Source organism: Podarcis vaucheri, assembly GCF_965113315.1.
Source record: "Podarcis vaucheri genome assembly, chromosome: 8".
NCBI lineage: Eukaryota > Metazoa > Chordata > Lepidosauria > Squamata > Lacertidae > Podarcis > Podarcis vaucheri.
Window position 1 is genome coordinate 92,275,808 of NC_138766.1, and position 21,722 is coordinate 92,297,529.

Here is a 21,722-nt window from a genome sequence, read left to right on the forward strand (position 1 = left end):
GGTTCTCGTCGTCTTCTTCCTGCAACACACAGAGGAACTGATGTGGATGGCAAAGCACCCAGCCCCAGAGGGAGACGACTGCCTTGCCTTGCAGCTTCCAAGGCGCCAGCTTGCATTGATCACAGGGGGTTGGACTATTATTAAGGTAAAGGTACCTCTGACCGTTAGGTCCAGTCGTGGCCGACTCTGGGGTTGCGGCGCTCATCTCACTTTATTGGCCGAGGGAGCCGGCGTACAGCTTCCGGGTCATGTGGCCAGCATGACTAAGCCGCTTCTGGTGAACCAGAGCAGCGCATGGAAACGCTGTTTACCTTCCCACCAGAGTGGTACCTATTTATCTACTTGCACTTTGATGTGCTTTCGAACTGCTAGGTTGGCAGGAGCAGGGACCGAGCAACGGGAGCTCACCCTGTCGCGGGGATTCGAACCACCAACCTTCTGATAGGCAAGCCATAGGCTCTGTGGTTTAGACCACAGCGCCACCCGTGTCCTTTGGACTATTATTAATATTATTATTATTATTTCATAAAACTTACAGACCACTTGATTGCGGAAAACCTCAGAGCGGTTTACAAAAGATAAAACAGGTTTTAAAAAGTTATTTATGTATTGCCACTACTGTGGCTCATGTTCTGTTAGCCCCAAAATGGAAAACGAGCGAGGTCCCGACTAAAGAAGAATGGCAACCTAAACTGAAGGAATATGCGCAGCTTGCGGACCTAACATACAGAATAAGAGAACAGGAAGAGCATATGTTTAAAGAAGATTGGAAAATGTTGACTGGATATATGGGGGGAAATTATGTACACTTGAAAATGTTGGCGGCATTAAGATGAATTCAACAGCGTAAACAAGTTTTGATGGATGCAATAATGGATTACTGAATGGTTTAGTCTATATAAAATATGCAGGGATTTGTGATATGCAACATGTACCATGGGAAGAGAAGAAGAGAAGTCATTGACATTTTAAGGTTGTTTAAATGAATATTCTAAATTGTAAAACAGAAAATTTAATAAAAAAAAATTACACACAACCCACCCCACAAAAGGTAAAACAGTAAAATCAAGGAAAAATTATGACACTTCTTAAATGCATTTTAACTTGGAACCTTGAGAGAACCTCAACCACATTTTGTCAGTAAATGCAGCTCCTTTCTCTAGGTATATTGATGATAAGGTCAAAGCCAAGAGGGTCCACGCAGAATTACAGACTCTTGCTTTTAACCAAGGGCAACTCATTGCACCCCGGGGCCTTAGATGCCCTTCTGCAAGTGGAGGGCGAAGCAGCCTATCAAATACCGCAAGCATCTTGCTTACCTTGGCATTGACGATTTCAATGTGGATCAGCAAGGAAGCGAGTTCGAGGTCCTCGCTGTAGCTGTTCTTGAGGGGCACCGACCTGTAACCTGCAGGCAGAGACCACAGTTGAACGCAAGCGAAAGCGGAGCAATCAATTTGGCACCAGCTGGTCTGCAGGCGTTGCAGGAAGGAGGCGTACAAGACACCTTCCAACCATCTTGGGGACTTCTCTCTGGAGTTTACTCCTTAGCCTAGAGTTTCCCAAACTTGGGTTGTCCAGCTGTTTTTGGACTACAACTCCCATCACCAGGATGGGTGGTCAGGGATGATGGGAATTGTAGTCCCAAAACGGCTGGAGGCCTGAGTTTGGGGGAACCCTGCCTTAGCCTTTTCTCCTCTCATAACAACAACAACAATACTGTTAATATAAAAATATTGACTGCCAAGGAAGACCCACTAGGCCACTCCATCATTTCCACGGCACCCGCGGCCAGTGGGACGGGGGCAGAGAATAGAAACAGAAATCACAGGATATTCCAACATTGGAAGAATGGCGGAGTAAGGTGGTGGAATACGCTGAGTTAGCAAAGCTGTCGGGGAAGATCTGGAATCAGCGTGACGGAACTGTTTCAAAAGGACTGGAGCAAATTTATATTACATATGAAAGAATATTGTAAACATCTGAAAACGTTTGTAGCTTTGAGTTGAAATGTTTTGTAATGACAACATAAGGAACTGATTTACATTTAACAAGGAGAAATATAAAAACAAGAGAGAACGTAAAAAAAGTGGTTATAGTAATGCTAAGATTAAAATAAATATATACAGAAGTCAGGAAGAGGGGAGGGAGGAGGCCGATGCTCTGGTGAGAGCGAGGTTTGAGTTTATTGATGTATGTGTGGATATTGTGATTACAAAAATTGAAAACATAATAAAAATTATTATTTTATTTTTAAAAAAGGAGAATGTGCCCTGTTGGATCATGGGGGGAAAGAGCCATGAATCAGTGTGGGAAAGGAAGCGGGGTGTGTGTGTGTGTGTGTGTTTGTGTGTGTGTGTGTGTGTGTGTGTGTGTGTGTGTGTGTGTGTTTGTGTGGCAGAGATCCAGCCCATACCTGTTTTGAGGCCCTTGACAGGGAAGGTGGCTTGGGCCAAGAAGTTTGGGTCGCTGAACATGTCCTCCTCGTAGACCACAAAGCGCAGAAAGGCAAACTCGGGGTTGTTGATGTCAAAGACAAATTGCTTGAGGAGCCAAACCGCGTTGAGGCCGTTGTCAGCTGGGAGCCGAGGAGGAGAAAATTAAAATGAAACAAGGAGATTGGGAGGAAGCCAAGACCCCTGAACCCCACCTGGAGTCCTGTGTCCAATTCTGGGCAACACAATGTAAAGAGGGTATCGACAAGCTGGAAGGTGTGCAGCCAAGATGATAGAGGGTCTAGAAACAGTTGAAGGAGCTGTGTATGTTTCGCCTGCAAAAGAGGAGACTGAGACGAGACATGGATAGCCATCTTCCAATATAGGATGGGATGTCATATGAAAAATGGAGCAAGCATGTTTTCTCCTGCTCCAGAGGGCAGGACTCGAACTCATGGCTTCAAGTTACAAGAAAGAAGATTCCGACTCAACATTAGGGAGAACTTTCTGATGGCAAGAGCCATTTGAGAGGGGAACAAACTCCCCTGGAAGGTAGCAGGCTTGGAGGTTTTTAACCTGAATTTGCTATAACCTTAAACGAATGGGTCATTCAAACTGTCACAAACACAAATTGCTTACCCCACCTCTGGGAAACTAGGAACTATGCAAAGCCACGAGACTGTAGGAAATGACTCAGAAGATGCACATGCTATGATCAGGTGGGAGGGGGCCAACCCCCCCGTCATGAGAGCAAACCGGCCAGGAGCTCTAGTTTTGCTTTGCGGGAAGAGAAAGGCCAGTAATCTGTTTGTCTCGTCTGTCTCTCAACCGCAGCTGAGGAGACAGGCCTTCTCACCTACGACATCCGTCTTGTTTTTGCTGTTGTCGAACTCGGAGCCACAGACCTCCACCTCCACAAAGGGGCAAACGATGCTGCGTCCGTTCTTGGGGAGGTGCCGGGCCCCCAGGATCTGTGGGGAGGAGAAGGGGGGCACTGAGCTAGGTGGAAAGGGTAAGGTATCAGAATGTAAGAGGGGCCCACTGGATGGGGCCAAAGGGGCCCATCGAGCCTAGCATCCCATTCTCACATTGGCCAACCTGAAACCCGAGAGCTGGATCCGAGTGCGAGAGCCGCACTCTCCCCTCCTGCAGTTGCCAGCTAGTGGCATTCAGAAGCAAATGCTAATGCAAATGCTAATGCTAATAATAATTTATTATTTATACCCTATCCATCTGGCTGGGTTTTCCCATCCACTCTGGGCGGCTTCCAACAGAATATTAAAATACAGTAATGCATCAAACATTAAAAGCTTCCCTGAACAGGGCTGCCTTCAGATGTCGTCTAAAAGTCTGATAATTGCTGTTCTCTTTGACATCTGGTGGGAGGGTGTTCCACAGGGCGGGTACCACCACCGGGAAGGCCCTCTGCCTGGTTCCCTGTAGCTTTGCTTCTCGCAATGAGGGAACTGCCAGAAGGCCCTTGGCGCTGGACCTCAGTGTCCGGGCAGAACGATGGGGTTGGAGATGCTTCTTCAGGTATACAGGACCGAGGCCGTTTAGGGCTTTAAAGGTCAGCACCAACACTTTGAATTGTGCTCAGAAACGTACTGGGAGCCAATGTAGGTCTTTCAAGACCAGTGTGATGTGGTCTCGGCGGCTGCTCCCAGTCACCTGTCTAGCTGCCGCATTCTGGATTAGTTGTAGCTTCCGGGTCACCTTCAAAGGTAGCCCCACGTAGACCACATTGCACCACTCTGGCAAGACAGTCTGCGGACAGGGAGGGTCTCATCCTGCATTCCAGATGGAGCTGGTAGACAGCTGCCCTGGACACAGAATTGACCTGCACCTCCATGGACAGCTTTGAGTCCAAAATGACTCCCAGGCTGCGCACCTGGTCCTTCAGGGGCACAGTTACCCCATTCAGGACCAGGGAGTCCCCCACACCTGCCTGCCCCCTGTCCCCCAAAAACAGTGCAAAGGAAAAGGAACAGCTCAGTTTCCCCCACTGAAAAGCACCGGACGGGAGCTGGAGCTGGGCTGCCCCAGTCTCCCCCCCCCCTCCTCTTCTCACTTGCCTGCAGTTGAATGGTGATTGGCTCCACGTGCTTCAGGCTGCTCTTGTCGAAGGGGTCAAACAGCTCGTCTCGCATGATGTCCGGCTGCAGCACGTATCCGCTGCGGCCCCCCAGCATGAAGAGCGACTGGTTCAGCTGCATAGGCTTGTCTGGAAGCAGAGGGAACAATTTAACCCCTGTGTTGCAAACAACAGTCAGTAGGCAGTGACTACAGTGGTACCTCTGGATACGAACAGGATCTGTTCTGGAGCCCCGTTCGCATCCTGAAGCGAATGTAACACACGACTGTGCGTCTGCGCGTGTGCGGGTCGCGTTTCGCCGCTTCTGCGCATGCGCGCGGTGTCATTCTGAGCGTCAGTGAATGCGGCGACACCCAGAAGTAACGCGCTCCGTTACTTCCGGGTTGCTGCAGAGCGCAACCTGAAAATACTTAACTTGAAGCTACTGTATTTTTCGCTCTATAGGACGCACCAGACCATAGGAGGGGGAGAACGGGGGGGGGGGATTCTACCCCTCTCTGCGCAGCGCCCCTTCAGCGAAGCGGCAGGAGAAACGGAGCCCCTTCCATTTCTCCTCCCGCTTGGCTGAAGGGGCGCTGCGCAGAGAGGGAAAACTGTGCAGCGCCTCTCCAGCGAAGCGAAGCCCAGAGAGCAAGAGGGATCGGTGTGCACTGACTCCTCTCGCTCTCCAGGCTTCAGGCGGCTATCCGCAAGCCTTCAGAGCGCAGCGGGAACTCCTGCTGCGCTCGGAAGGCTTGCGGATAGCTGCCTGAAGCCCTCGGAGCGCAGCCTTTGAAGCCTCCGCAGAGCAGCGGGGTGATTTCATATATTTCATATTATATAATTTCCATTCTCCGTATACTTTTCGATTTGATTTGATATGGTACAAATATTTGGTTTTTATTTTTTAATTGACATTTTCTTGCTACTGTTAAACTCTTTCTTTCTTTCTTTCTTTCTTTCTTTTTTTCTTTTTTGTGCTTAACTCTGTTGTACTTACCTTTATTGTATGATTGTACTTTAAATCACGAAAGATGTTATTAAAAAAAATAAAATTAAAATTTGGGGGTCGTCTTAAAACAAAACAAAACTATAATTGCTTCTTTTGTCCTTACACGCTTAACAATTGCCTATAACGTTAAACGTTAAGAGCTTCCAAGTTTTGGTGCCGTGTGGATAACAGCACATTTAACATCCATACGTGCATTTGTCCTGTGCTTGGCAATTGTTTTGTTTTTTTCAAAAAAATTCATTGAGTTTTTCACAATTATAACAAATAAAACATAACAAAAAAGAAAAAGAAAAACAATAAAAAATACCATAGAAAAAACAATACAATACTAAAAAAAAACCTGAACCACGACCACAACAATAAGAAAAAGTATTCTTAATCCCATATCCCTTAAAGACCCAATTTTGTTTACATTGTTGATTGACTTCTTCAAATCCCTCCCTTCCGAATTTAATTGTATATGCATGTAGCAGTTTTCCAATATCATTCTTAGACAAAATATTTCCAATTACTATCTATCTTATTCACTTTTCTTAGTGTTCTATGTCCCATTTATTTTATTAAATCAAATCCCAGTTTATTCCTAGGCCTGTTTGGTACTTTCAAGTGACTTCTAATTATTTACATTACAATATTTATTCAAATAGTCCTTAAATTTCTTCCAATCTTCTTGAGATTCCTCTTCTTTCTGGTGCTTGGCAATTATTGTTTTCAATAAATCTTGCAATGAAAGGGAAAAGGAAAAAAGAGAGAGATCAGCCACTGATCGCAGCTGCTGTAAGGAAGGGGGGCTGACCTACCGGGGGTCTGGAAGTTGAGGGCCACCAGCTGGCTTCCGCAGATCCACATGGGCAGTGGGTCATAATTGGAGGAATCAAGGCGCTGCCCCTTGGGGTAGATGCGACTTAGCTGCCGGCGGTTGTACTGAAGGAACTTCTTGCCCTTCCCACGGTTGGCATACTTCTCCGCCTTGGTCTCCGGGAAGGAAGACATGTCTCTGTAACAGGCTTTCTCCGTGCCAATCTCTGGAAAGAGAGAACAGATTCCCCCATGGCAGATGAAGGTGATAGACTACATGGGACTGGCAGAAATGACTGGCAGAATCCGAAACCAGGGAAGAGAGACGGCGGAAGAAGATTGGAAGAAATTTATTTAAGGACTATCTTGGGAAATATTATAAAATTAGTGAATGTTAGATTGATGTTGGACTGATTAAGTGGTTACCAGCTGTAATGATTAAGATAATTGGGGGGAAAAGAAGAAAGAAAGGTGTAAAATTAAGTGAAAATTAAGGGTGAGGATTTGCTGAATGAATAATTTGAATTGGTATACAAAAAGGGGAGGTATGAGGAGGTCCGAGAAATAAGTTGAAAGAAAACAAGTGAATGAAATTATATGTGTTTTTTAATTTTTTAATTTTTGTCTTTTTTTGTATAAACTTTGAAAAGTTAATAATTTTTTTTTTTAAAAAAAGAAAGAACAGATTCCCCCATCCAAGCGGGGTTTGGGAAACACTCTCTTTTGAAAGAAAACTACCGTATTTTTCGCCCTATAAGACGCACCAGACTGTAAGATGCACCTAGCTTTTGGAAGAGGGAAAACAAGAAAAAAAAATCAGAATCCCAGAAGCCAGGACAGCAAGAAGGATTGCTGCACAGTGATCCCGCTTGCTGTCCTGGCTTATGGGATAGCTGCGCGAAGCCTCTCCCGGGCAGCGGGAGCCTTCATCCCCTGCCCAGGAGAGGCTGCATATGGCTAATAATAATAATAATAATTTATTGTTTATATCCCGCCCCAGCCACTCTGGGTGGCTTCCAACAAAACACTAAAATACAATAACCTATTCAACATTAAAAGCTTCCCTAAAGAGGGCTGCCTTCAGATGTCTTCTAAAAGTCTGGTAGTTATTTTTCTCTTTGACATCTGGTGGGAGGGAGTTCCACAGGGCAGGCACCACTACCGAGAAGGCCCTGGTTCCCTGTAACTTGGCTTCTCGCAGCAAGGGAATCACCAAAAGGCCCTTGGAGCTGGACCTCAGTGTCTGGGCAGAATGATGGAGGTGGAGACGCTCCTTCAGGTATACTGGACTGAGGCCGTTTAGGGGCTTTAATGGTCAGCACCAACACTTTGAATTGCGCTTGGAAAAGTAGATGGGCAGATAGCCTGAATATTACCTTAGATTCCGCCCTCGAATGAATGAATGAATGACCAGATGTTGGGGAGTTTCAAGCCAATTTTGGGCACCTGTTGGACTCCTCTTGGCTCAAAGGCCAAGATGGTCTTGAGGGGCATCGCAGCACCAGGCAGGGAAGGAAGCAGGTACCCAGAGACAGGAGTTTGATGGGTCAAGAGATTCCCCCGAGGCCTGTCTGCCCCCTATTTGCACGTGGGACTGGATGGGAGATGGAGAGGACTCACTCTCTTCGTCAAAAGGCACCGGGCGGCAGTAAACGACCAGCTCGGAGAGCTCGAGGGCAATCTTCTTCCTCCGCTCCATGATCTTCCCTTCCTGCATCTGCACAGGATACACAAAGGGCAGAAAAGGTCAGAAAAAAAACTCCATGGAGCATCTGTTCGTTTTGATCCATCCATATGAATAATTACTTTCGTGAAATAGAGCGAGCCAGCTGACAACAGTACTGTACAACTGATCTATAATGTTTGGCAGAACTGGCACTGTAATAATAATAATAATAATAATAATAATAATAATAATAATAATAATAATTTATTATTTATACCCCGCCCATCTGGCTGGGTTTCCCCAGCCACTCTGGGCGGCTTCCAAAAGAATATTAAAATACTGTGATACATCAAACATTAAAAGCTTCCCTAAACAGGGCTGCCTTCAGATGTCTTCTAAAAGTCTGGTAGTTGTTGTTCTCTTTGACATCTGGTGGGAGGGCGTTCCACAGGGAGGGTGCCAGCACCGAGAAGACCCTCTGCCTGGTTCCCTGTAACTTGGCTTCTCACAGTGAGGGAACCGCCAGAAGGCCCTTGGTGCTGGACCTCAGTGTCCGGGCAGAATGATGGGGTGGAGACGCTCCTTCAGGTATACTGGACCTGAATATAAATGTCGCAAAACACCCATTCCACATTTCTGGGGCAGCACCCACACTTTGAAACCTGTTGATATCAGGCATGCACCTGCTAAATTTTTTTGTTGTTGTTGTTCACTGCAAAAAGTGGTATTACAGGGAACCAGGCAGAGGGCCTTCTTGGTGGTGGCACCTGCCCTGTGGAACGCCCTCCCATCAGATGTCAAGGAAATAAACAACTATCTGACTTTTAGAAGACATCTGAAGGCAGCCCTGAATAGCGAAGTTCTTAACGTTTGTGGGTTTTGTGTTTTAATATTTTGTTGGAAGCCACCCAGTGTGGCTGGGGCAACCCAGTCAGATGGCCAGCATATTATTATTATTATTATTATTATTATTATTATTATTATTATTATTATGGCCCCAACACAAGACACTGGGAACTGCTCACTCATTGCAATCATTTAGCCCTGATTAGGGAAGTTTTTAACGACTGATGTTTTACTGTATTTTTAACCTTCTGTTGGAAGCCACCAAGAGTGGCTGGGGAAACCCCGCCAGATGGGTGGGGTAGAAATAATAAATTATTATTATTATTATTATTATTATTATTATTATTATTATTGACTCTGGAAAGGTTTCCGGAGTGGCTTGTGGATCAGCAAAAACCAACCCCACATCCGGCTTACAATGTCTTCAGGCTTTCAAAGCCATGGCACAAAAGGAAAAAGTGTTGGAGAGGGCAGAGGAAAACAAGTTCTTGGAAGACTCACCCTGGCATCTGCATTCTGCGTGGCCTCCCGGATCTTGGCCACCCAGTCGTTGAGCTCCTCCTGCGTGTCTGTCGCCACGTCCAGCGACTGGGATGGGTGGGTCATCTGCTGGGAATGGATGGTGAAGACAAATGGTTTGGAGCTCCTCCCGTCTTTGGAGATAACTACAAGGACATCAGAGGGGTTGGCTTTACTGGAAGAGGCTCTCAACGCAGGAATGCTCCGCGGAGGAGCACGCAGGGCAAGCGACAGTTCCTGCTCTCCCGTTGCAGGGGGGCTGACTAGGTGGTCCCTTTCCAACTCTACAATTCCACGATTCTATGGAAGCCAGTCACTGAAGAAGATGCTGCCTGCGTGGACAGGCTCACTCTTCATTGTCCCCGATGGGTGGAAACCACAAACCCCACCACGATTTCCTGTAACATTTCTACCGAGGCTCCCCAGTCCCAGTTCAGTTTGACTGGTGCGCCTTCCAGTTTCCGAGCGAACGCAGCCAATTTGGCTTGCCGTTGAGATGGGCAAAGCCGGGCTCGTCCTGGGGAGATGGCGGAAGCCGAACAACCCAACCTGTAGGAATGATCGCTGGGTTGTGGAGCACACTCCCCCCCCCTTAGACAAAGCCACAGCTTTTTGAACATCATGCCCTCTGTCTAACCTTTGCTCTCTTAGTGGTCTGTCTGTGACCTTTGTCTCTTTTGTCATACATTGTCCAAGGGGAAAATGACACGGTGGAAACAGGTGCCAACATAACCTTGTACCACCCCACGGTCTTGGGATTCGAAGATGTGTAAAGCTCACAGTCCAAAATGTATCTGACTGGTTTTGCATATTGTGCTAATAAAAAGAGCCTCAGCAGAGCTGGCCGGCAGCTTGCTTGTGCACAGCTCACCTGCATTACCAACTCCTGCCTCATGTCCATAGCTGTCAACTTTTCCCTTTTCTTGCGAGGAATCCTATTCGGAATAAGGGAATTTCCCTTATAAAAAGGGAAACGTTGGCAGCTATGCTCATGTCCTTCACTTCACCAACCTCCACATTTGCTCCAGGGTCTCCAAATGGCAGCTTCCAAGCGCAACTGGGAGGAGGGAACAGGTGTTTTGCCCTCATCTGCTCCTAGCAGATTAATTTCTCAAGCAATCCTTTTGCATGTTTAAATTCCCTTCACTAATAACCTCAGGGACTTATTCCTTTGGCAAACTGCTTTGAGGTTTTCTAAAATCAAGTGGGAGGCAAATTTTATAAAATGCAGGTAAAAGGTTAAGGTAAAGGACCCCTGGGCAGTTAAAAGGTAAAGGGACCCCTGACCATTAGGTCCAGTTGTGGCTGACTTTGGGGTTGTGGCGCTCATCTCACTTTATTGGCCAAGGGAGCCGGCGTCCAGCTTCCGGATCATGTGGCCAGCATGACTAAGCCGCTTCCGGCGAACCAGAGCAGTGCACGGAAATGCCGTTTACCTTCCCGCTGGAGTGGTACCTATTTATCTACTTGCACTTTGGTGTGCTTTTGAACTTCTAGGTTGGCAGGAGCAGGGACCGAGCAACGGGAGCTCACCCCGTCGCGAGGATTCAAACCACCGACCTTCTGATCGGCAAGTCCTAGGCTCTGTGGTTTAACCCACAGCACCACCCACATCCCCCTCCTGGATGGTTACGTCCAGTCAAAGGCGACTCTGGGGTTGCGGTGCTCATCTGGCTTTCAGGCTGAGGGAGGAGGCGTTTGTCCACAGACAGCTTTCCAAGTCCGGGACATGTGGCTGGCAAGACTAAACCACTTCTGGCACAACAGAACACCATGACAGAAACCAGAGTGCACAAAAACGCCGTTTACCTTCCTGCTGCAGCGGTACCTATTTATCTACTTGCGCTGGTGTGCTTTCGAACTGCTAGGTTGGCAGGAGTTGGGACAGAGCAACAGGAGCTCACCCCGTCGCACACAAACAAGCAGTGCTAGGATTCACGCCCAGGGAAGGTTTGTATTCCAGGATACTGTCCTGTTTGGATTCAAACTCAGTCCTTCTCCCCCAAGGAGGGGTGCATTGATAACTCCTCCTTTTTCCAGTCCCTGCTTCTTCAGACACTTACCTACATGGCAGGAAGGGACGTCAACGAAGCCTTTCAGGAAGTTGCCCAGAGGGCTGTTCTCCACAGACTGAACAAGAGAAAAAGAGAGAGGGGAGAAATCGGGATTTCATTTATTGTTCTTGTTTTTAAAGCTGTGCCGGTTAACCAACGAAAGACAGGGGGTCTGTGAGACCTCAAGGTCTCAATCCCTACCTTTCTCTTGCTACGCTCCCCAGACACAAAAGTAACACATAAATGAACCCCATTTATTTCACTTTTAACCACCCGTCCCCACAATCAATGGTCATTGTACAAACACAGGCTGCAGACCTCAATTGATCCATCAGTTCAATTGATCAGAACTCTAGCTGCAGATTCTAGCAGCGTAACGGTGCATCAAGAAACTCATTAGCCTCGCATCTTAAACAGGGGGTTAGGAGCCGTTGATAAGTCTCACACTCCACGAAACCAGCCACAATTTTAAGGTGTGTCAGATTATCCCCGCTTTCAATTTCCCCAAATAAGGGGTGCTCAAAAGTTGCAACATAGCCGGGGAATTCAAAAGATATTTTGGTCAAATTAATGTAATTTAGTTTTGCTTGGTAAATAAAACATGTGTAAAATTGCAAAAACCTATTTTTAAGACCCCCCCGGCTGAAGAAATTTGCAAAAATTAGGTTTCACCCCCTAAAATGGCACAATTTACCGTCATGTGGGGTTCTCCCCATTCAAGTGGCCCCCTCCCAGCAATGAGATGCAGGCACGGATGGGGTGCCCCCATACAGAACTCAAGTGGCTTCATTACACCGATCCTGGTCCAACTGCACTGGCTGCCAATTAGTTTCTGGGCCCAATTCAAAGTTCTGGTTTTGACCTATAAAGCCTTAAATGGCTCAGGACCGCAATACCTCAAGGACCACCTCTATCCATATGAACCTACCCGGACCCTGAGACCATCTTCTGAGGCCCTCCTTCGTGTGCCTCCTCCTTGAGAGGCCCGGAGGGTGGCAACATGAAAACGGGGCCTTCTCTGCAGTGGCTCCCCATCTGTGGAATGCTCTCCCCAGGGAGGTTCGCCTGGCGCCTTCATTATACACTTTTAGGCGCCATGCAAAAAGTTCCTTTTTAACCAGGCCTTTGGTTGATCTGTTGGACATCCTATACACTTTTAGAATGTGGCTCTTTTGGGGGTTTTTTATTGGGGGTTTTTTTAGTTTGATTTTATATGTTCTGGTCTTGTTTGTGAACAGCCCTGAGACCTCTCCAGGTATGGGGCGGTGTATAAATTGAATAATAATAATAATAATAATAATAATAATAAAAAAAAAAAATAATAATCTGGGAGCGGGTCTGTAAAGGAGGACCACACTGGGGAGCTGGGTGTGCAGATGGGAACTGGGGGAGCTCAGGAGGAAGGAAGGGAGGGAGGGAGGGAGGGAGGGAGGGAGGAACGAAGGAAGGGGAAGGGAAGGATGGATAGATGGAGGAAGGGAAGGATGGAGGGAGGGAAGGAGGGAAGGAGGGAGGGAGGGAGGGAGGGAGGGAGGGAGGAAGGAAGGGGAAGGGAAGGATGGAGGGAGGGAAGGAGGGAGGGAAGGAAGGAACCAAGTAAGGAAGGAAGGAAGGGAGAGAAGGAGGTAGGAAGGAAGGAAGAAAAAAGAAAGAAAGGGAGGGAGCTAAGGAAGGGAGGTAGAGAGGAAGGAAGGAAGGAAGGAAGGAAGGAAAGAAGGGAGGGAGGGAGGGAGGGAGGGAGGGAGGAACCAGAGGTGTTCCCCTCTCAGTACCACTAGGAGGGCGTCATAAATGGCAGCAGAGAAAGGGTTCACTCAGAGGGGTCCGAACTCACGGCTTCATCCTGCTCCGGCACAGAGGTGTTCATGATCTCCTCCACGTAGTTGGCGGGGAACCAGAGCTGCTTCTTGCCGCCGTAGTCTCCTCGCCACCTAGAGAGGGTAACAGGAACAAGGCAAGCAGACTGACTTGGGGGGCACTGGGGGGCCGGCACCGCATGCTATGGCGAGGGGAGAGCCGGGGGGAGGGGGAAACAGAAAGAGAGCGGTTAAGAAAGCCACCATCACACACACACACCCACCCACCCACCCACACACACACACACCCGTCTTGTCAACACCATGCAGAAAAAGTCCCAGAAAAAGCAGGGGAGACAGGAAAGGGGAGATTTCTCTTTCCTTTCCCTGCTGCCTCTTACACAAGGTTGGAGGAGATTCCATGATGGGATCCGCCAGCCGGGAATGAGGGAGCAGCATAAAATCATAGAATTGTAGAGTTGGAAGGGACTTTGAGGGTCATCAGCAAAAGTTCCAGCACTTCTTTTTCTAGAAAAAAGGCCCTGAACTCCTGGACTCACCATCCTCCATCCTGTTTGTCAACGTTGTGAATAATGGCTTGTTTGCAGAACGACAGTTCGTCTTCCCGCTGGGCTTTGTAGTCATATAAGGCCTTCACTGTGCACTAAGATGAAGACAAGAGAGGGATAAGGTGAAATAGTGAAATCAGTAGAATGGAAATTAAAAGAAACTTGATTGGATGTTAAATGACAATAGGAATTAAAATGTAGACTACAATCAAGGTAACTAATTGAATCTGTAAATGAACATAGACAAACAACGTGTATATACAGAAAGATTTATTTGTATATAGACACTGTACGGATAAAGTTGAAAGAAGAAGAACAATATACAAAATCGATAAAGACGATGCAAAAAACTTAGAGACGACATAAAAACGCCAGAAGAAGGAAGGAGGGAAATCAACTCTTAGGAGTAAATGTAAATGTAAAGTAATGTGTGTATGTATAGTAAAGGTAAAGGGACCCCTGACCATTAGGTCCAGTTGTGGCCGACTCTGGGGTTGCGGCGCTCATCTCGCTTTATTGGCCGAGGGAGCCGGCGTACAGCTTCCAGGTCATGTGGCCAGCATTACTAAGACGCTTCTGGCGAACCAGAGCAGCGCACGGAAACGCCGTTTACCTTCCCGCTGGAGCGGTACCTATTTATCTACTTGCACTTTTGACGTGCTTTCGAATTGCTAGGTTGGCAGGAGCAGGGACCAAGCAACTGGAGCTCACCCCATCGTCGCGAGGATTCAAAACGCCGACCTTCTGATCGGCAAGTCCGTGGTTTAACCACAACTCTGTGGTTTAACCCACAGCACCACCCGCATCCCTGTATGTATAGTATGTAATCATAAAATCAATAGAGATTATATTCCAAAAAAAAAGAGAGAGATGCAGACAAGAGAGGTTATCGCCACATTTGTGCTAAAAGCAGCAGTCTCAAAATTAAGAGCAAACTGCAAACGAGCAAAGAAACCTGTGTGGATTACACCCGCCCAATCCTTGTGTGTTCTGCCTTATTTATTTTACTTCCAGTGTTGGGGTTTTAAAATATATTGGAGTGCATCTTTTGCTAGGCTAATGGGAGATCTGGGCCAAGGGAAAGGATTCATAAAGGACGGACGAAGAATTGGGCAGTATCCAGAAGTCTCATTTCTCCCTTAACTGCTTGCAGTCCTATCTAGCGCTTATCTGGGATCAGGAGATTCAGCCCCCTGAAACTTTCTGTGGTCCAGACACAGTTTGCTAACACTGGAGCTCTGATGTGGCAGGGAATGAATGGCCTGGAGCAGAATCTCAAGCTTTCTTTGTGGAAAGCCTTGGCAATGCTTAGATTCCAGCTGATACCAGTGCTCGTCTTTCACTTGATCCTGGTGATCTAGAAACCACAAGGAAAATGGCGGCTGCAGGACACACCTTTTGTCTAAGGTTCGCACACAGCTTCCAGAATCGCATGTTCTGGATTGTGTCTTAAATCACTGACAGTGCTGGAAACACACGTCTTAATTTCATAAGTAGATGGATCTTTACTGCGGTGGTTTTTGTTATGCCCTGTGACGGAAACAAGTAAACTTAACTAATAACAAAAATAGCAAGTAAAATGTTATATGTGTGCTTTAGACGAGATTTTAGTTTTATGACTGCAGAGGAAAGCTTGCAAACATGTTGTTTGGAATTGGTGAGTTTCCCTCTGCCCACCCTGTAATTTATCAGCCACAAATAATTCCGCATTGCCCAAAGTATACTTTGTGACTGCCCTAACGCTTGTCCAATCCAGGATTATTATTCCACCGAGACCATGAGGACTAGAGAGTTGTGAGAATAAATACTCCGTGCCAACAGAAAAATCCAGGTCAAAAGCTGCAAAAGCTGCTGAGAAATGTGTCTTCTTGGTTCAGGAAATACCGGGTATGGCTTTTTCATTTTAACTGATTTTACGTGCAGCCTCCTTCTGTGTTTCCATTATTATTATTATTATTATTATTATTATTATTATTATTATTATTAAATTTTTATTTATACCCCACCTTCCCCAGCCAAGACCAGGCTCAGGCCAGATAACACCAGGTGTAAAAGCAATTGATTAAAATACAACAATAAAATGCAGCCTCATTTCAGTAGAAACTCAAATCAAAAACTTTTGGGGGGATGAAAACGTCAAGTCTTCACCAAGGCCAACTATCCAGACGGGTCCTACGTGGGCCAGAAAAAAGCCAGGGAAGTTCCCAAATTTGTTTCTGGTTGTGAGGATGCAAAGAAGGGACATGGAGATATTCAGAATTAGAAACAAGCCAAGATCAGAGAGCATCTTCTTCCTCACTTACCCTGGCTGTGGGCATCTTGTTGGCTTCCACGTAGAAGTGAGGGGTCCGCACCTCGTACAGCGCTCCATAGTCCAACTCCTGCAGGGAAGAGGAGGGCCACTGTCACAGTCAGCACTGAATCACAAAATTGTGGAGTTGGAAGAGACCCAAACAGTTATCTGGTCCAACTCCTCTCTGTTCCCGGCTGGTAGCTGCCTTGGCTCCCCCCCTCCCATTGAGAAATCACCAAAAGCCCCAGAAATTTCCATCAGGGCAGTCAGGCAGAAGGGAGTCTCTTTGCCCTGAAGGCACCTGACAGCCGGGCATGGAGAACTTCTCCCAGGGGTGTCCTTCCAGAGAAAACCCCTGTTGCTGCATGGAAGGAAAACTCAGAAATTTGGCACACTCCCCCTCCTGCCCACCCTGAATATTCCCCGTGTTCTGGTGTGACAGCAGAAGAAAATAAGAGGGGCATGAAATAAAAAAATTAAGGTTTTCCTGCTTGGCAGGGGGTTGGACTCGATGGCCCTTGTGGTCTCTTCCAACTCTATGATTCTATATATATATATTCATAAATGTACCAACCAAGCACGTACATAAATATATAAACCACATCTCTGAAACCCCACAGAAAAAAATCCTGAAACCATTTTGTCCCTCCCAAATTGACCTCAAATATTTCTCTGCAAGGTCAAAGGAAAATGGAAAAGCCTCCCCATTGTCTTTTCCTTCACAAATCCTGTCTTAAGGGTATGTCTGTGTATGAATAGGGTGAGCCTGTGACCTGGCTCAGGAACTCAGTATTTATCATTACAAAAGACTGGCCAGGCTCCCCAGGGTATCCAATCAAGTGACCATTAACAGGTAACCTGCCAGACAGGAGATAAACAACACACTCGGATTTCTGGTGTAGACCACCTTTTCTGTGATGTAGGTATGATGTATCTAGGGGGTGGTCTTGGACTGCAGGGTGGGCAATTTAAAATGTCTACATAAGGGAAGGCACACCTTTGTTCTGGGTCCTCCTCCTTTCCTGTGTGTGTTGCAATAAAGATCAGGCTTACTAGCTGCTTTGCTTCTCAATATTCTCTGGTTGGCCTCTGTTATTTTCTCCGACCAATGGAGAACCTACAAAGGACTCTATAAGGGCTCTTGTGTCCCCCATAAGGGAATAAGGGCAGGTTTTTGTTTATTACAAGCAAATCTTCCCTGTGTGGAAATGTGAGAAGCCCTTAGACATTGGACCACTGAGATCTGCTTATCCCCCAAAGGGCTCCATTAAGGGGATTTCCAGATCTTCTAAAACACCTTTTGCCCCCAACCAAGCACCTTTCAGGTGTTTTGGACCACAACTCCCAAGGGCTGATGGGAGTTGTAGTCCAAAACACCTGAAAGGCACTTGGTTGGGGTTGACGGTGGCCTTTGAGGTTGCCAGCCAGGGCAGCGCCCCCTCACCGCCGTGCCCATCTTCTCCAGCGTCTCCTCGTTGATCGGGTAGCGCAGCTTCATCTTGCGGTAGAGCGGGTGCTTCTCGTAGTAGCTGACCAGGTCGAGGAGGCTCTCAAACTCCGCAGAGCTGCCCAGCATGAAGAGACGACCCTCCTGCTGGATCCGGCAGTGCTTGATCTTGCCTTCCGCCCTGCAGCCAGAGGGGCCCAGAAAAACAGAGGTGTTGGGATGGTTCCAGTGGCGTAGCGTGGGGGGTGCAGGGGGGGCCGCCCGCACCGGGAGCAACATCTGGGGGTTAGGGTTAGGGGGCGCAAATCCATGGGTTAGGGGGCGCAAATTACTTGCCTTGCCCCGGGTGCGGACAACCCACGCTACGCCACTGGATGGTTCCACAACCCACGAAGGCAGCCCTGTTTAGGAAAGCTTTTGATGTTTGATGCATTACTGTATTTTAATATTGTGTTGGAAGCCGCCCGGAGTGGCTGGGGTATAAATAAATTATTATTATTATTATTGATCATCACTCCCTGAACTTCAGAGCATGGGAAGTCACTCAAAAGATATGTAATTTGGCACTGAGTATTCGGCTTTTTTTGATTGTATGATAATTTGGAATGTTTTATAATGTGGTTTTTATTCGATTGTTAAAATGGAAAAATTAATAAATAATAATAATAATAATAATAATAACAATAATAATAATAATTTATTTGTACCCTGCCCATCTGGCTACGTTTCCCCAGCCACTCTGGGCGGCTTCCATAGAAACCAAAAATACACTAAAATATCACACATTAAAAACTTCCCTAAACAGGGCTGCCTTAAGATGTCTTCTGAATGTCAGGTAGTTGTTTATCGCTTTGACATCTGGTGGGAGGGCGTTCCACAGGGCGGGTGCCACCACCAAGAAGGCCCTCTGCCTGGTTCCATGTAGCTTTGCTTCTCGCAATGAGGGAACCGCCAGAAGGCCCTCAGCGCTGGACCTCAGCGTCCGGGCAGAACGATGGGGGTGGAGACGCTCCTTCAGATATACTGGACCGAGGCCGTTTAGGGCTTTAAAGGTCAGCACCAACACTTTGAATTGTGCTCGGAAATATCATTTATTTATTTTTTAAAGAGTAAACACAATCTTCAAAGCCAGGAGATAATCAAGCTTCTTTCACAGTACAGTACTTCTTTCCCCAACACTTTTTAGCCTCAGTAGCTCCCAGACCCAAATCGTAACACCATGCCCACGTAGAGACACACATGCGCACACTTTCTCCTGAGGGTTTCTGGGTGCGCGTCCCCCCCGCTGCATTTGGGGGGACTGAGGAGAGGCTCACCGGAAGGAGATGGCGTAGGAGTTGGGCTCGCCGCGCTTTCGCACCAGGAAGGCTCCATCTCGCGGGACTCTCATCAACATGTGTTCCGCCTGCAGGCGGGTGAGGTTGGCATGGTACCACCTGGCAGGGAGAGAAGACTCCATCAGTACAGCCTTCGCCAGGTGTGCGCCTGATCGGTTGCTCTGGGAGCCAGGTGAAGCAAGGGCCCCCCCCCCTTTGCTCCCCTTTCAGAACACCCCCAAATTTAAAAGGAGAGGGAACCCAAGTAAAGATTTTCAATTGTTTTTAATTTCCATATTGCTTTATCTTTTTCAGGATTTTTTTTTTTGGGGGGGGTGTCTGTAAGCCAAGATGCATAGAGCCTTGGTATCACTACACCAGGGGTCAGCAAACTTTTTCAGCAGGGGGCCGGACTATATGTTTTTTTGGGGGGGAAATGAACGAAATCCTATGCCCCCCAAATAACCCAGAGATGCATTTTAAATAAAAACACACATTCTACTCATGTAAAATCACACTGATTCCCGGAATGTCCATGGGCCACATTTAGAAGGCGATTGGGTCGGATCCAGCCCCGGGCCTTAGTTTGCCTACCCATGCACTACACAGTGGTGCAAGCAATGCTCTCTGCACATGCTCATAGGCACACAGGACTTATACTGACCGTTGGCCCATTTAGCTCAGTTCTGCCAACACTGGTTGGCAGCAGCCCTCTAGAATTACAGGCAGATGCCAGCAGGGACTGAACTTGCAGCCTTTAGCTCCCTGGCCCTGCGTCCACCTACAAAACCTTCACCCAACGCCCACAGCAAATTCTGCCCAAGCCGGGCTGTTGACATGTGCCTCTGGGGTTAGAGGAGAGGAAGAGGGAAGACAGGATGAGGCTTCTCACTCCTTGCTCTCATGGGCGTTAGGCTGGGGCACAGGGTCCGTCAGGCGCATCTCGAACTCGTTGCAGCGCAGGGGCACCTCGCGGTAGTGGCAGATGAGGCTGTAGAGGCTGTCGAAGACCAGGTTGTCCGTCAGGTAGAACTTTGTGGCGCCGGCTTCCTGACGGGAGTGAATGCGGCAGTGCTGAACACGGCCGGAACGCCTGTGGAAGGAAGGGTGAGAAGTTAAACTACGGAACACTCTGCCACAGGATTCTTCACATGTGGTGGGATTGTCCGTTAGTTAACGAATTCCGGAAACAGACTGGTGTAGAAATATCAGGAATTGTGGGTAGGAAGGTGGAAATACCTAGATTAATGGTTCTTATTAGTCTGAGCGGGACGCAGGTGGCGCTGTGGGTTAAACCACAGAGGCTAGGGCTTGCTGATCAGAAGGTCAGCGGTTTGAATCCCCGGGACAGGGTGAGCTCCCCTTGCTCGGTCCCTGCTCCTGCCAACCTAGCAGTTCAAAAGCACGTCAAAGTGCAAGTAGATAAATAGGTACTGCTCCAGCGGGAAGGTAAACGGCGTTTCTGTGCGCTGCTCTGGTTCGCCAGAAGTGGCTTAGTCCTGCTGGCCACATGACCCGGAAGCTGTACGCCGGCTCCCTCGGCCAATAAAGCAAGATGAGCGCCTCAACCCCAGAGTCGGCCATGACTGGATCTAATGGTCAGGGGTCCCTTTACCTTTACCTATTAGTCTGAGTAGCACCGAGTTAAAAACAAAAGAGGAATGTAAATGGGTAAAACTGATGGTAGTTGCAGCCAGACAGGTTATAGCGAGTAACTGGAAAAATGCAGAAGAGTTAGGGTTGAACCAACGGAGGGAAAATTTGAAAAATATTATAATCTTAGAATACCTAACTGTGAAGATACATAAAATGAAAGCGTTGGGCAGGTTTGAACAATTTGGGGCAATGAAAATGTTAAAAGTTAAATAAACCTTGTGCAGGGAGGAGTGTTAAAGTGTATAGAATTGTACATATGGCTGATCTGAATATGTTATTATTGATTATGTATAACCAATGTATCAGCCACCTGGGGGTTCTCACTGTTTGTTTTCACTGTTTGAGTTTTGGTTGCTGGTAAAAAAAAATTAAAAAATGGGATTCTTCATTCATTTTCTTTATTAAATTTGTTAGTCGCTTTAGCTTGTCCTGGGCAACGCAAAACAACTTACAAGCAAACAATCAATTTGCCTTCAGCTAATTAACAAACCTATGGCTTTTTAAACTGTGGGAGGGGGTGGTCATTGCGAGAGGCCAAGTTACAGGGAACCAGGCAGAGGGCCTTCTCGGTGGTGGCGCCCTTCTTGTGGAATGCCATCCCATCAAGGAAATAAACAACTACCTGACTTTTAGAAGACATCTGAAGGCAGCCCTGTCTAGGGAAGCTTTTAATATTTGATGTTTTATCATGTTTTTAATATTCTGCTGGGAGCTGCCCAGAGTGGCTTGGGAAAACCATCCAGATTTTTTTTTTGGGGGGGTATAAATTAAAAATTATTATTCTTATTATTAGCCTTTCGTTTGGGTCATTCCTTTTCTTTTCTCACGATAATTTAAACTTTATTCAGCCAAATATACAAGTTTTGCTTCCAATTTGCACCTGTTCCAACATGTTGCACAATCCAGAAAAATTGTTTCTCTGGTTTTGCAGGGATGTGTTTTGTTTTCGCAGTTAAAAAGTCACTATCACATTTCAGAAAAAAATAATAATTAAAAAAATAAAAATAAAACAGTGGTTAAAAAAAATAATACAGTGGTGCCCCGCAAGACAAATGCCTCGCAAGACGGAAAACCCGCTAGACGAAAGGGTTTTCCGTTTTGGAGGTGCTTCGCAAAACGAACTTCCTATGGGCTTGCTTCGCAAGATGAAAATGTCTTGCGAGTTCCTGCAGGGTTTTTCCCCTCCCCCCCTTTTTCTAAGCCGCTAAGCCGCTTATCAGCTGATCCGATAAGCTGATAAG

At 47.0% G+C, this 21,722-nt stretch overlaps 1 protein-coding gene across 1 annotated transcript in view; it reads right to left on the reverse strand.

Moving 5' to 3' along the window:
* The window catches only part of LOC309539818 (1-phosphatidylinositol 4,5-bisphosphate phosphodiesterase gamma-1-like), a gene marked incomplete at its 3' end in the record, with an annotated part of 80,312 nt that overhangs the window by 509 nt on the left and 58,081 nt on the right, over positions 1-21,722 (reverse strand). Inside the window, exons 16-30 of the mRNA XM_082236148.1 lie at positions 19,718-19,918; positions 18,826-18,945; positions 17,507-17,690; positions 16,073-16,150; positions 13,761-13,864; positions 13,239-13,335; positions 11,414-11,480; positions 9,333-9,496; positions 7,940-8,036; positions 6,322-6,546; positions 4,511-4,659; positions 3,292-3,406; positions 2,417-2,578; positions 1,320-1,408; positions 3-19 (exon numbers count right to left, since the gene is read on the reverse strand). Coding sequence (XP_082092274.1) covers positions 3-19; positions 1,320-1,408; positions 2,417-2,578; positions 3,292-3,406; positions 4,511-4,659; positions 6,322-6,546; positions 7,940-8,036; positions 9,333-9,496; positions 11,414-11,480; positions 13,239-13,335; positions 13,761-13,864; positions 16,073-16,150; positions 17,507-17,690; positions 18,826-18,945; positions 19,718-19,918 — 1,869 coding nt within the window. The remainder of the gene's footprint in view (positions 1-2; positions 20-1,319; positions 1,409-2,416; positions 2,579-3,291; positions 3,407-4,510; positions 4,660-6,321; positions 6,547-7,939; positions 8,037-9,332; positions 9,497-11,413; positions 11,481-13,238; positions 13,336-13,760; positions 13,865-16,072; positions 16,151-17,506; positions 17,691-18,825; positions 18,946-19,717; positions 19,919-21,722) is intronic.